The 13971-nt window shown below is 44.1% G+C and overlaps 2 protein-coding genes across 1 annotated transcript in view; both read left to right on the top strand.

Moving 5' to 3' along the window:
- The window catches only part of LOC309384240 (uncharacterized protein), a gene marked incomplete at its 3' end in the record, with an annotated part of 73169 nt that extends 61534 nt beyond the window's left edge, over positions 1-11635 (top strand). Inside the window, exons 2-5 of the mRNA XM_081937481.1 lie at positions 95-209; positions 315-382; positions 2058-2187; positions 9990-11635. Coding sequence (XP_081793607.1) covers positions 95-209; positions 315-382; positions 2058-2187; positions 9990-11635 — 1959 coding nt within the window. The remainder of the gene's footprint in view (positions 1-94; positions 210-314; positions 383-2057; positions 2188-9989) is intronic.
- LOC309384804 (uncharacterized protein) overlaps positions 1-13971 on the top strand; it is a gene marked incomplete at its 3' end in the record, with an annotated part of 351454 nt that overhangs the window by 307656 nt on the left and 29827 nt on the right.

Here is a 13971-nt window from a genome sequence, read left to right as displayed (position 1 = left end):
GGGGCTTTGAGGTTGCGTTCCGAATATAAGAATCCACTTTGTGTTGTGTGAGGTACATTAATTCTGCTTCTTTTTTCCTTCCTCCTATTTGAAGGGCTGCAATGTGGAGATCAGAGATCCTGAGGGAGAGAAGAACCCATCAAATCCCCCCCAGGAGCTATTTTTCAGGAGGATCCCTTGGGAAGATCAAAGTCAGGACACCTCAGGAGGTAATGAAAGATCCATCTGTCTTACCTTCACTCTCTATTCTCTTCTATAGAATTCCTCCTCCTACTTTGTTAAATATGCATTTTGAAATTATTTATTCCTTACAGAGAAACAAAGAATGAATCTTTCTAGTTTTTATGACGGAGATCAAACAGCGGTTGAACCTCCAAATCAAGTAAGAAATGGAAAATATATTAGATATGTATTCTTCCATCACGAAAGTGAAGTGGGTGTGCAGAGAGCTCTCTTCCTTCTGTTTTCCCCTCTTGTTTGGCCTGGATTCTTTTTGTGTTCTTCCACAAATTGGAAAGCAGAAAGGCAGGTTCAAGTTGCTGTCAGCCAGCATAGCTTCCTCTGAATCAATTTTTAAAAAATGCTTCAAGAAGTAGGAAGAAACGTATCACAGTGGCAGGAACTGCTAGAGGCCCATTTTGTTTGCCATTCATTGACTCAGAATCGTGCAGGGCTAATGAAAAATAAATAATTACTCACATTGCCACATTTCCATTTTTAAAAAGCCTCATTTATAACCTGTAGTTCAAAAATAAGCAAATTGTATTAACAAATAAAGCAGACTATTAAAATCCAAAGGGAGTGGCTGTGCTCAGCATGTAATCACGGTACGTTGGGCTACAAAATAGTCTCCTATCCTCTGATTTGTGTCTCGATTAGGAGATCACACATTCCTGCTTTGCAAAGGCTGAGAAATGACTTTCCCAGGGAATTTTCTCTTTGTTTTCTTCCTTTCGGCCAATGGCTCAGACTACTAGATCAATCAATGACAGACAGAGCGATAGATCAATTGATCCAGAAGTGGGATTACTTTACTGAAAGGCATTGAAGGTTTTGCAGAATCAATCAACTTGATAAAACTTCCCCAAATATTTCTTCAGTGGAAACAGTTTTCAGATTTGCCCATTTTCTCATCTAAAATTAGGACTTGTGTGATGCCCAGCTGTTTAACTTAGTGCATATCTTTGCTTTGGGAATTTAGGGAAGAACGGAACAGAATAACAGAGTTGATAGGGATCCTGGAGGTCTTCTAGTCCAACCCTCTGCTCAGACAGGAAGCCCTATAACATTTCAGATAAATGGCTGTCCAATTTCTTCATAAACATCTCCAGTGTAGGGGCACCCACAAGTTCTGGTGGTGAGTCATTCCGCTGATTAATTGTTCTCAATGTTAGGAAATTCCTCTTTACTTGTAGGTTGGTTCTCTCCTTGAATAGTTTCCATCCATTGCTTCTTGGAGCACTGCTATCATGTCACCCCCTGGTCCTTCTTTTCATGAAACCAGACATTCCCAATTCCAGCAACTGTTCTTTATATGTTTTAGCCTCCAGTCCACTAATCACTTTGGTTGCTCTTCTCTGCACTCTTTTTAGAGAATCAAGATCATTTTTACATCTGGCAACCAAAACTGGATGCAATATTCCAAGTGTGGTCTTATTAAGGCATTATAAAGTGGTACTAAGACTTCATGTGATCTTGATTCTATCTCTCAGTAGCCTACTGCTGACTCATGTTTAAGTGATTGTCCACTAGGATTCCAAAATCTCTCTTGCACTTACTATTGTTGAGCCAGGTATCAACTATTCTATGCCAGTGCATTTGGTTTTTTCTTTCCTAAATGTAGAGCCTTACATTTCTCACTGTTTATTTCCTTTCGTTAGATGGGTCCCAATCTCTCGATCCTTCTATATCTGGAGCTTTTCTTCTGGAGAGTTGGTATTCCTGTCAATTTGGTCTTGTCTGCAAATTTGATGAGTTGTGCTTCTATCCTCTTGTCTAAATCATTGATGAAGATGAACAGGTCTTGCAAATCCTCCTGTTCTTTTTTCCGTGTTCAGGAGAGTCTGGTGTCCTTCGAGGAGGTGGCTGTGCCTTTTTCTGAGGAGGAGTGGTCTCAGATGGATCCTGACCAGAAAGCGCTGCATTCAGAAGTCATGCTTGAAAACCATAGGAACGTGGTCTCTCTGGGTAAGAGTTTTCTAGTCCCCAATCAGAGAGTTCAAGAAGACAGATTATAGTTGGTTTTTTATTTGAAAAACCACTAATCAGATATCGTCTCCTGGGAGGGAGAAGGAAAGGATCTGGCCTTCTCGTGCGCCAAGGAAAGAAAGAGTCGATGTCCCTTTGCTTAGATACTGTCATTTCTTATCTGTATTTTTCCATTTCTATTTGAAGTTATGTGTGGAGGCTGAAAAGAATGAGGTGTGATTTTATGTGTCCTCTGGAGGTCACGTGAGAGGAATGTCTTGTCATTTGTCCTCTGAAACCTCCAAAACTATGTGAGAACAGAACTTTTACACTCAGCCCACGGAAGAGCATTCTCCCAATTCAATTCAAGAACAAAGCCCTCAAGCAATGTCACTCAGAGCATCCTAGGGTACAGGTTATCCCCGAGTTACGACAGTACACTTAGCGACTATTCCAAGTTATGACTAGCCCTCTCCCAAGTACTTGAGACCCAGTCTCGAAATTGTGAATGTTGAAGCACCATGGCCGTCGTTCACAATTACGAATGACAGCAGAGGCCCTGCAACATTCGCCCTACCTATTCCCCCACCCCACCCTGCCGGGACTTACCATATTTTTCCTTTTTTTTTTAAACAAAATTTTATTGGTTTTTTTAGGAAATAAAAAAGGAAAGGGGTAATGGAAAGGTTACAAATTTTGGCAGTTGCAATGTGCGGCAGGTGTCCCCTCCCTCCATACTCATAGTATACATTTACAGAAAATTCGATACTAAATAACAATATATAGTCAGCATGTAAATTCAGTTAATGATTTCAATCAATTTATATCAAGCAGATTTTCTTACTCATTTTTGTGATCTGAGTTTTCTCGGTATTGCCCCTTCTCCCCCCGCCAGCAGAGCTCCGGCCCCTCCCGTGTCCTGCATGTCTGTTGTAGGATCATCTGGTTTATCTAAGAGTGCTTTATTTTTTCCATAAAGGCCTGCGCCTCTATGGGTGTATTAATTCTAACTCTTGTGTCCTCCCAGAATATTAGCATACCTTCAGGCATCAGCCATCTGAACCACACCCTCTTCTGGTAAAGTTTCTTCGCTAATTACGAATAGTTTTTTCTTTTCTTCCTCACTTTCTTGGGGATCTGTTTCAGAATGGTTATTTCCCTATCTTGGTATTTCAAAGCTTGCCCCCTTTGTGCACTCAGAATTTCATCTCTTGTGGTTTTTCTGAGAAATTTAATGTGTACCTCCCTGGGTACATTGTGTGTTCTAGCATATGCTGAGTTCACTCTATAAACCAAGTCTAGTTCCCACCCCATCTGTTGTTTCTCTTTCTGAATGTATTCAGCCAAAATACTTGTCATAATGTCCCTTATATCTTCATCATCTGCCTCTCTACCACATTTTGAAATCTAAGATAGAAGGACATTCTCTCGAATTCTGTTTTCATCTGTTGGGTCTCAAGTTCTTTGTTCCCCTTCTGCACCCCTTCCATCTCCCCCCTCATCTCAGCCCTCCCCCCGTCCAAAAGATCCAGTCTCTGTGAGTTTTTACTGATCTGGTCCTGGTTCTCTTTAATTTCTTCTTTCATCTCTTTTAATTGTCTTTTTATCTCCTCTTGTCCCTGTAGAATTTGTTGAAACATTTGTTGGAATTCAGTCTCAGTGGTTTTAGGCTGCATCAGAGATGTATCATTGATTGTGTTCGGGGACTGGATGTTGTAGATGTCGGGGAAGAGGCAGCAAAGCCAGGCTTCCCAGGAGGTGGTTTTTTGCGTGACATTATATATGCAATAAAGAGTTCAATCAATGCAGAGAATGATCAGTCAGAGGGGTAGAACCGCCAAGAGAGTTCAGGAGACTAAAGGTCCAGGCAGAAGAAGGTTTTCCTAGTCACACTGGCAATAGAGTAAAGTTTTTCAGTCCAGGGAGTCCAAAAAGTCACAATCAACAAGAGATTTATCTGAGTAGCACGGAGACAAAGACCGGAAGCCTGAAGTTTTATAGGTGGAGTCAATTTTCACTGTTTATAAAGACACCAGAAGTGTGCCATCTTGCCCTGCCAGCTTCGGGCTTAGGAGGCATAACAAAAGTTTCAAAGTTTCCAAAGTTTCCAGATCATCATTCCATTATAAGATTAAATCCGAAATTCGCCTTTTCTATGAGCGTGGCGTCATTAATTGGCTCTCTCCCTGCCTCCTCCCCCTAGGGCTGAGAGCAAAAATAGTTAACAGCCGCCTGTCCGGGGGGGGGGGAAAATCCCCCTCCCTCCAGCCGCGCTTCTCAAAACCAAGTCGAAAGGAAGTTTTAGGTAGCTGGCAATTTCTTTCAAGCAAGCAAAAGGAATGGAGAGAAGTTTCCGCCGCACCGCAGCCGCGTCCTTCTGATCGCTCATTCTTCCAGCTGCCTCGCTGCGAAGACGCCGGAGCGGCTCCCCATCATGCTCCCCGATGCCTGGGGCGATGCAGGGGGCCCCCCCGGCCGCCGCTGACTCGGAGGATCCCCCGCGATGCCGCCCCTTCGGCAGGAGCCTCTACGGGGCGTCCTGTGCCCCCCAAGGAGTTAGGGGCCCACCGGGAAAGCACGGGGCGAGCAGAGCCTGCCTGTCGCGGTCGGCAGCCGGAACTGGAAGCAACTTACCATATTTTTCAAACTATAAAATACCCACCCCCCAAAAAATGGGTGGAAATGTCTGTGTGTGTCAGGGCAGCCTCCATCAGTAACCAAGAAAGAAACCACTCAACTCCATTTTTCAGAATTAAGAGTACTTTTACTGGTTATGAGTAGAAAGCAGCTAACCAAAGCAAGATCTGAGGCAAAAGCGCGTGTAATCATGTATATCAATATGTGACCCAGCTCCCTCCCCCTAGTGATCCCAACCCCCAGTCCAATCCACACACCCCACAGGTGTCATGTGGGCTGCAGCTTCAAAACCCATCATCAAGTTGGTATGCCTTGGCGGCAATTCCACTATCTGCAGTATGCGCAGTAGATGGTGAGAAAATCACTCCCTTCTTCATTCACTCCTGTGCTGAAGCTTCCCCTCCCAAATACCATATTATCTCTCCCCCCCCCCCCATTTTCAATGGCAGCCGAAAGGGAGCAGCAAAGCAGAGGCTGACAGTGTGTCTTATAGAGCGAATACGGGCCTGTTTTGGCCTCCCAAACCCTCTGCGCATCCCATTTTTGGCCTCCCTGGTGTCCAGAAGAACCCTACAGGCTAAAAATGGGCCCACCTTTGACTTCCGGTGGCCTCTGTGTATTGGGTTTTTGTCCTCGGGGAGGCTGAAAATGGGGTGTGTAGAGGGTTTGGGAGGCCAAAAACGTGGCATGCAGAGTGCTTCTGGACACTGGGAATGACAAAAACGGGACATGCGGAGCAGGGGTGGGTTTCAAAACTTTTTACTACCTATTTTGTGGGTGTGGCCTATTTTGTGGGTGTGGCTCAGCGGTCATGTGGCTGGGTTGGCGTGGCCAACTTGATGTCACTCACCAGGAGATGTCATGGATTGGATAAAATTTGGTGAAGCCACTTAACAACGCTCTTGCTTAGCAACCAAAATTTTGGGCTCAATTGAAGTCATAAGTCAAGGACTGTCTCTGCCTTCCTCTGCATGGCAGCCTTGTCCTAGTAAACTCCTTCTTCTTTCTGGCAATTTTCCTCTCCATTAGAGGCACCAAAATAATCAAGACAATGTAAGGTTTCCTGCTGCAGCAAAGGATTGGACTAGATGACCTCTGAGTAGCCTTCTAGCCCTAAATAGCTGTGCTGTTTTTCTTTCCTTCCTTCCTTCCTTCCTCCCTCCCTCCCTTCCTTCTTTCTTTCTGTCTTTTTACTGATCCTATCCTGTACGCCAGATTTTCACTACCTCTTATGCCGTATCGGACTGTATAGGGAGAAACCCAGGCCAAAAACACTTTTTTCCCCCTTGTTTTCCTACTCTAAACCTAGGTGCATCTTATGGTCCAAAAAATATGGTAGCCCAGAACAATGTGGTGAGCTGTTGATTCCTTTTCCTACTCCGGTGCATTTGCAGAAAAAGAGGCCTAAAGTAGTGAGTGATACGTGAGCTCAGTAGTGGGAAATCGAGCACTTAGTGAACTCGCGTGATCTCACACTACAGTGCTTAAGGCCTCTGTTCTCTGCTAACCAAGGCCTGCGTGAGATCCAGGGCAAAATGCTTTGCAAAGAGAGGGAGGGCCTCTTCGTTTTCAGAGACTTTTGCCCTGGATCTTGTGCAGCCTTCAGTTCTTAAACAAACAAAGGCCTAAAATACTGCAGTGCGAGATCCTGCGATATTAGCAGCCTGAGATCTTGCATTACTGGTCTCGTGTGATCTCACGGTAAAGTACTTTAAGCCTCCGTTCCCTGCTAACTGACGCCTGTACCAGATCCGCCCAAAGATCCTATGCAAGCCATGAGACTTTGGGGCAGCGAAATAGCCATTCTTGAAGCCTCCCAACCTTTCCAGTCTCAGCACGAAGAGCGTTTACAAGCCAATGGGAGGCTTCAGCAAGGGATTTCGCTCCAAAGTTTCATTGCTGGGATCGAGGAATGGGCCGAGCGGGGGGGGGGGGTTTCCTGCCCACCAGACGGACACCGTGAAGCAGCTGCTCCAAGGTACACCGGGGAAGAAGGAGCTTCTTTCAAAATTGTTTCAGTTCTCACAGGTCTCTGTTGAAAATATCCCACCCCAATAAATCTTAAGTTTTCTCCTAATTCCTCCTTGGGTGTTTCCCCTTATTATTATGGAATTCAATGGTGAAAAGAGTAAGGTTCTACATTTAGGCAACAAAAACGGAATGCACAGGTACAGTATAGGTGGTACCTTGCTCAGTAGTAGTAACTGTGAAAAGGATCTTGGAGTCCTAGTGGACAACCATTTAAATATGAGCCAGATGTGTGCAGCAACTGCCAAAAAAGCCAACACAGTTCTAGGCTGCATCAACAGAGGGATAGAATCAAGATCACGTGAAGTGTTGGGAGTTCCGGTTCCGGCGGCAGCAGCGACGGGCAGCTCTTTGCCCACTCCGGCTCTCCAGTGGGCTTCCCCACTCCTTGGGGGGCACAGGACACCCCGCAGAGGGGTCCTGCCGGAGGGGCGGCATCGCGGGGAGCTCCTGCAGCGGCGGCGGCCGGCGGGAGGTCTCTCGCGCGCCCAAGGCACCGGGGAGCTAGATCGGAGGGCGCCTCGCGTTTTTGCGCCTCGCGCCTCGCTAAAGCCGACTGGAGAATGAAACAATAGAAGGAAGCAGCTGCGGTGCGGTGAGGTTGCTTCTCTCTTCATGCCCTATTTTGCACGAAGAATTAGTCAGCTTTCTTTAAAATAACTTTCGGAGTATTCTGGAGGCGCGGCTGGAGGGAGGGGGTTTTCCCCCCCCCTTGGACAAGCGGCGAGGAATAATTTTGCTCTCAGCCCCCGGGGAAGGAGGAGGGGGGAGAGCCAACGAATGAAGCCTCACCCAGGTTGAGATGATTTTCTTTTCAATTTAATTTCACTTTCTACTGTGATTTGAGGACTTTTGGAACTTTTTAAAACTTTGTTATGCCTCTGTGCCCAAAACTGGCAGGGCAAGATGGCTCACTTCCGTTGTCTTTATGAATTGTGAAACCTGACTCCACCTTTAAAATTCAGGCTTCCGGTCTTTGTCTCCGTGTCTCCCAGAGGAATCTCTTGTGGATTGGTATTTTTTGAACTTTCTAGGGGAAACCTTCCATCTATTGCCAGACTTATTAGAGAGATTCTCTTCTGCCTGGTTCTTCTGCTCCCGGACCTCACCTGGCTACCCTTCTTTTCTAACTGTTTATCTTATATATGGACTGAACTTCTAATGTTATAAAGGATGGCATCTAAAAGACCACCTCCTGGGAAACCTGGCTTTGCCATGTCTGCTCCAACATCTGCAACATCCAGTCCAGCCACACAGTCAAAGATAACAGAACTGATGCAACCTAAGACTACAGAGATGGACTTTCAACAAATGCTTCAACAAATTTTACAGGGCCAGGAGGAAATCAAGAAACAGCTAAGGGAAATGAAAGATGAAATTAAAGAAAATCAAGCCCAAATTTATAAGAACTCACAAAGACTGGATCTTGTGGAAGGGGGGATGGAGGAGGTGAGGGGGGGGTGGAAGCTGTGCAGAAAGGGAACAAAGATCTTGACATCCAACAGATGAAATTAGAATTTGAGAGAATGTCCTATTATCTTAGATTTCAAAATGTTATAGAAGAAGATGGGGAAAATATAAGGGACATCATGACAAACATTCTGGCTGACTACACACATAAAGAAAAACAACAGATGGGGTGGGATATAGACCTGGTTTATAGAGTGAACTCAGCTTATGCTAGAACACACAATTTACCCAGGGAGGTTCACATTAAATTCCTTAGAAAAAGCACAAGAGATGAAATTCTGGGTGTACAAAGGGGGCAAGCATTGACATATCATGATATGGAGATAACCATTCTGAAGCAGATCCCTAAGAAGATTAGAGAAAAAAGAAAAAATTATTTGCAATTAGCGAATAAATTATACCAGAAAGGGGTGTGGTTTAGATGGTTGATGCCTGAAGGTATGCTGATATTCTGGGAGGAGACAAGAATTAGAATTAATTCACCCATAGAGGCGCAGGCCTTTATGGAAAAAAATAAAACACTCCTAGAGAAAACACCAGACACTACAACGGACACGCAGGACACGGGAGGGGCCAGAGCTCTGCCAGGGGAGGGAGATGGGGCAATAGCAAGAAGACTCAGATCACAAAAATAAACAAGAAAATCATATTATTATACACTGACCGAAAGTGAAAATGGAATTATATTTGGATTTTATACTGTAATGTTTAATTTGATTGAATTTAATAATAGAACTAATATGCTGATTGTAATCAATTATATACTAATGCATTATATATAAATGTATACTATGGGTATGGAGGGAGGGGCGCCTTTCACATTTTGCAACTGCCAAAATTTGTATACCTGTCCATTTATCCTTTTCCCTATAAATCTTGAAAAACCAATAAAATTTTATTCCAAAAAAAAGATCACGTGAAGTGTTGATGCCGCTTTATAATGCCTTGGTAAGGCCACACTTGGAATACGGCATTCAGTTCTGGTCGCCACGATGTAAAAAAGATGTGGAGACTCTAGAAAGAGTGCAGAGAAGAGCAACAAAGATGATTAGGGGACTGGAGACTAAAACATATGAAGAACGGTTGCAGGAACTGGGTATGTCTAGCTTAATAGAAAGAAGGACTAGGGGAGACACGATAGCAGTGTTCCAATATCTCAGGGGTTGCCACAAAGAAGAGGGAGTCAAACTATTCTCCAAGGCACCTGAGGGTAGAACAAGAAGCAATGGGTGGAAACTAATCAAGGAGAGAAGCAACTTAGAACCGAGGAGAAATTTCCTGACAGTTAGAACAATTAATCAGTGGAACAGCTTGCTTCCAACACTGGAAGTTTTTCAGATGTCAGATAACCATTTGTCTGAAGTGGTCTAAGGTTTCCTGTCTAAGCAGAGGGTTGGACTAGAAGGCCTCCAAGGTCCCTTCCAACTCTGCTATTCTGAGTGAGATTTGCATATATATATAGATAATTGTAAAGAAAGAGATGTTTTCAAGGCTTTCATGACTCTTGAATGTAGAAATCATCATATCTATATCACACCCCTGTAAGCATGCAAACATGCAACCTAATGGAATTTCTGAGAAATTCAGAAGGAAATTCACTTGACTTTCTACGTTTTGATCTTTTCCTCTAACCTTGTTATCATTTTCATTTCTCTTTTGCTTTGAAGGTAATAACGGGCAGGAGAATCAAGATTCCTGTGAACTGTTCCAAGTGATCAGTGCTAAAGATGGAATGGAGAGGTTTGGAATTCAAATGGAATTCGAAAGCCATGAGAGAAACCAGTCAAAGAATTGGAATCAGGAAAGCTCATGTTCCACTGATGTTACAATGCAACATTTTCTTGCCCAACAAGAGAAAATAAGCAAAAAATATGTTGGGAAAAGTGTGAAGCTAATCAAAGCTGAAGTAAATGAACACTATTTAACCCAAAACAAAGGAGATGATGCTATAAGAAGACAGAAGGGACAAGATTACAATGGGACATTCATTCTTTCTCTTGGAAATAAGTTCCTTACATTTCAAAAAGCTATTGATACAAAAGAGAAGCCTTATAAATGTTTGGAATGTGGAAAATGTTTTAGCAAAAACGGGCATCTTACTATCCATAAAAGGATCCACACAGGAGAAAAGCCGTTTGAATGCATGGAGTGTGGAAAGACCTTTGCTCAAAGAGGTAATCTTATTTCCCATAAGATGACCCACACAGGAGAGAAACCATTTAAATGCATGGAATGTGGAAACAGATTTACTCATAGCAGTGCACTTAGAAGACACATAAAGCTGCACACAGGAGAGAGACCTTATAAATGCATTGAATGTGGAAAGACCTTTGCTCAAAGAGGTACTCTTGTTTCCCATAAGATGATCCACACAGGGGAGAAGCCGTATAAATGCATGGAGTGTGGAAAGACCTTTGCTCATAGCCGTAATCTTATTTCCCATAAGATGATCCACACAGGAGAGAAACCATTTAAATGCATGGAATGTGGAAAGAGCTTTACTCAAAACCGTAATCTTATTTCCCATAAGATGACCCACACAGGGGAGAAACCATTTAAATGCATGGAATGTGGAAAGACCTTTTCTCATAGCAGTAGACTTACTAGCCACAAAAAGCTCCATACAGGGGAGAAGCGATATAAGTGCATGGAGTGCGGAAAGACGTTTACTCAGAGCAGTGGACTTAGAAGCCACAAAAATCTCCACACAGGAGAAAAACCATTTAAATGCATGGAGTGTGGAAAGACCTTTGCTCAGAGCAGTGGACTTAGACACCACAAAAGGGTCCACACAGGGGAAAAACCATTTAAATGCATGGAGTGTGGGAAACAATTGGTTGACAAATGTAGTCTTATTTCCCATGAGATGATCCACACAGGGGAGAAGCCGTATAAATGCCTGGAGTGTGGAAAGACCTTTGCTCATAGCCGTACACTTAGTTCCCATAAGATAATCCACACAGGGGAGAAGCCGTATAAATGCATGGAGTGTGGAAAGACCTTTGCTCATAGCCGTAATCTTATTTCCCATAAGATGATCCACACAGGAGAGAAACCATTTAAATGCATGGAATGTGGAAAGAGCTTTACTCAAAACCGTTATCTTATTTCCCATAAGATGACCCACACAGGAGAGAAACCATTTAAATGCATGGAATGTGGAAAGACCTTTGCTCTGAATAGTGGACTTCAAAAACACAAAAAGATCCACTTGGGAGAGAAGCCATTTAAATGCACAGAATGTGGAAAGATCTTTGCTCAGAATGGTCATCTATCTTCTCATAAAAGGATTCACGCTTGGGAGAAACTATAGCAAAAGCAATTCTACTTAGACCTATATACCACTCCACAATGCTTACATACCTACAATGCTTATATACCACTCCACAGTCGAACTCCTGGCTGTGGGCAATTAGCCTGAAGTACTGCATTCTATCCACTGACCCACCATGTCTCTGTAGATTTGTATGTGTATGCGTATTGTGCCTTTCTGATCCAAATGAGAGAAGGTTGAATGAAACTTAATGTGGAGAAGAGTAACATTTTACACCTGGGCAGGGATTGCATGAAACCTGGCTCAAAAATAGTAATTGTGAGAGGGACCTTGGGAGTCCTAATAGACAATCACTTAAACATAAGTCACGTGGGGGGGGGGAGCAGCCAAAAAAGCTGATATAATCCTTGATTGTATAAACACATCAATTTGTTTGTCCAGTAATCCTTCCCTTCCTAGATTTATTACTGTCTTTTTGAAAACCAGAAGTTTTCCTTTCAGGATTACTGGACAAGGAACTTGAAGTATAAATTTATTACTTTATTACTGCACGTGCTGACTGCAGCCAGAATTAATTTAATTTAATTAATTTAATTTAATTTATTAAATTTCTAGACCGCCCCCTCTCCCCGGAGGGACTCGGGGCGGTGTACAGGAAAAAATTAAAAACATACAAACAGTCATACACATAGGTAAAAATCCAATTAAACAACCCCTGTACAATTTATAAAAATTAAAAAACAGACCTTAAAACCAATCTTACAAATTTAGAAATAGGACTGAGGTGGGATAGGTGGAATTAGGCCAAGCCGGCTAGCTGGAATAGGTGGGTTTTAAGTTTAGGAATTACCCTTTATGTGCAAAAATGGAAAGAAACCTCCATCCTCAGGATGGACGAAGTGAAGGAATGAAAGAGTTGGCAGAGATGGCGAAATAAACCTTTTGACCAGAGGAAAGAGTAGATATCCAGCTGTTTTTCTACCTGGAAGCCACTTCTGGACTTTGTGCTTGAGGCATAAAAAAAAGTGAAATCTGGACTTTTGGGATTTACGGATTAAGTTAAATTGTTATAGAAATGGTCAATGTTTACTTACAGAAGAAATAAAAACCAAGGCTCCAATTTCACTTTGTATTTTATTGTGCTGGGGAAAAAGTTTTTTCATCTCTCTTTTTGCCTTTTGCCATTTATCTCTCACTTCTCCTTCCTCCTTTCTTTCTTTCTTTCTTTCTTTCTTTCTTTCTTTCTTCTTTCTTTTATATTTTATGCCCTTATAATCTTCAATGAAACATCGTAAAAAGGAGCCTTCTGTTTTAGGGCCGCTTCCTGTTGCACAGCCAAAATAGGCAAATCTCATCACGATTCCACTTTATATCTGCACTTTTACACTGGCAAAATTTCTTCCAAAATGTTCTTTTCCATCTTTTCTCTGCTGAAAGTGGAGATTGTTGGGCATTATGGCAAAGACGGGGAAGTTCTCGGAGGAAAGGAGCGGGAAGTGGAGGAGAAGCGGCCAAACTTGATTCCGGCATTGCCATCCGGGGCTGCTTTGCAAGGAAAAGGGGGATCCCGACCCACAGAAAGAAAGAAAGGGAGATTCCTTCGCATTCGGGGTGGAGGGGCGGAGAACCGGAAGGAGCCGCTTCGTCCAGACGTTCCGAGCAAGGGAGACGGGTGTTTTCTCTTGTGAAGCCAGGAGATCCCCACGGAGATTCCCCCGTGAAGTGGGAGGGGGGCTGGGGAAAGGATCCGGCTGGATCAGGAGGGATCCCTGCAGATCCTCTCCGCCTCTTCCTGCCTGGACTGTCAGCTGAGGGTTTTCCTGGCTTCCCTTCGGATTGGGGTGAGTGTGGGACCCCCAAGTCCTGGCTGGCTGTGGGACTGTCCCTCCCCCCTTGTCGTCCGGTGCAGCTGCTGGGGGCTCCCTCCTTCCATACTGAGCGTGGGGGGGAGCCCAGAAGGACCCCTCGAGCTCTGGATCCACTTCGCCCTTCTGGAGTCTTCAGCCTGGCCGCTCTCTGAGCACTGTGGGAACTAAAAGGGCATCTAGTCCGCCCCTCCAGGCGCACAGAAAAAGGGAGACTTGATGAGAATCATGGGGCGGGGTGGTGGTGGTGCAAAAGGAAGTCCACTCTCCCCTCGGGAGCTGGCATGAAACAGTTCCCTCGAATGCAGGCCCCCAAGACTGAAACGATCCCCTCTCCCCCCTTTCTCCGCTTCTCTCTCTGCTCGGAACTATCTCCTCCATGGGGTGAAGTCAAGGGAGGATCTGCCCGGAGACCGATGACGCTGCAGAGGGGAGAATCCCCATTGCGAAAGCGAAAGCGAAAGAGGGGAAATGAGGCATTTTCAGCCCTGAATCCCCAGAAGGAAAAAG

This window comes from Natrix helvetica (genome assembly GCF_964273705.1).
Source record: "Natrix helvetica genome assembly, chromosome: 1".
NCBI classification, from domain to species: domain Eukaryota; kingdom Metazoa; phylum Chordata; class Lepidosauria; order Squamata; family Natricidae; genus Natrix; species Natrix helvetica.
This window is presented reverse-complemented; position numbering and strand designations above follow the sequence as displayed.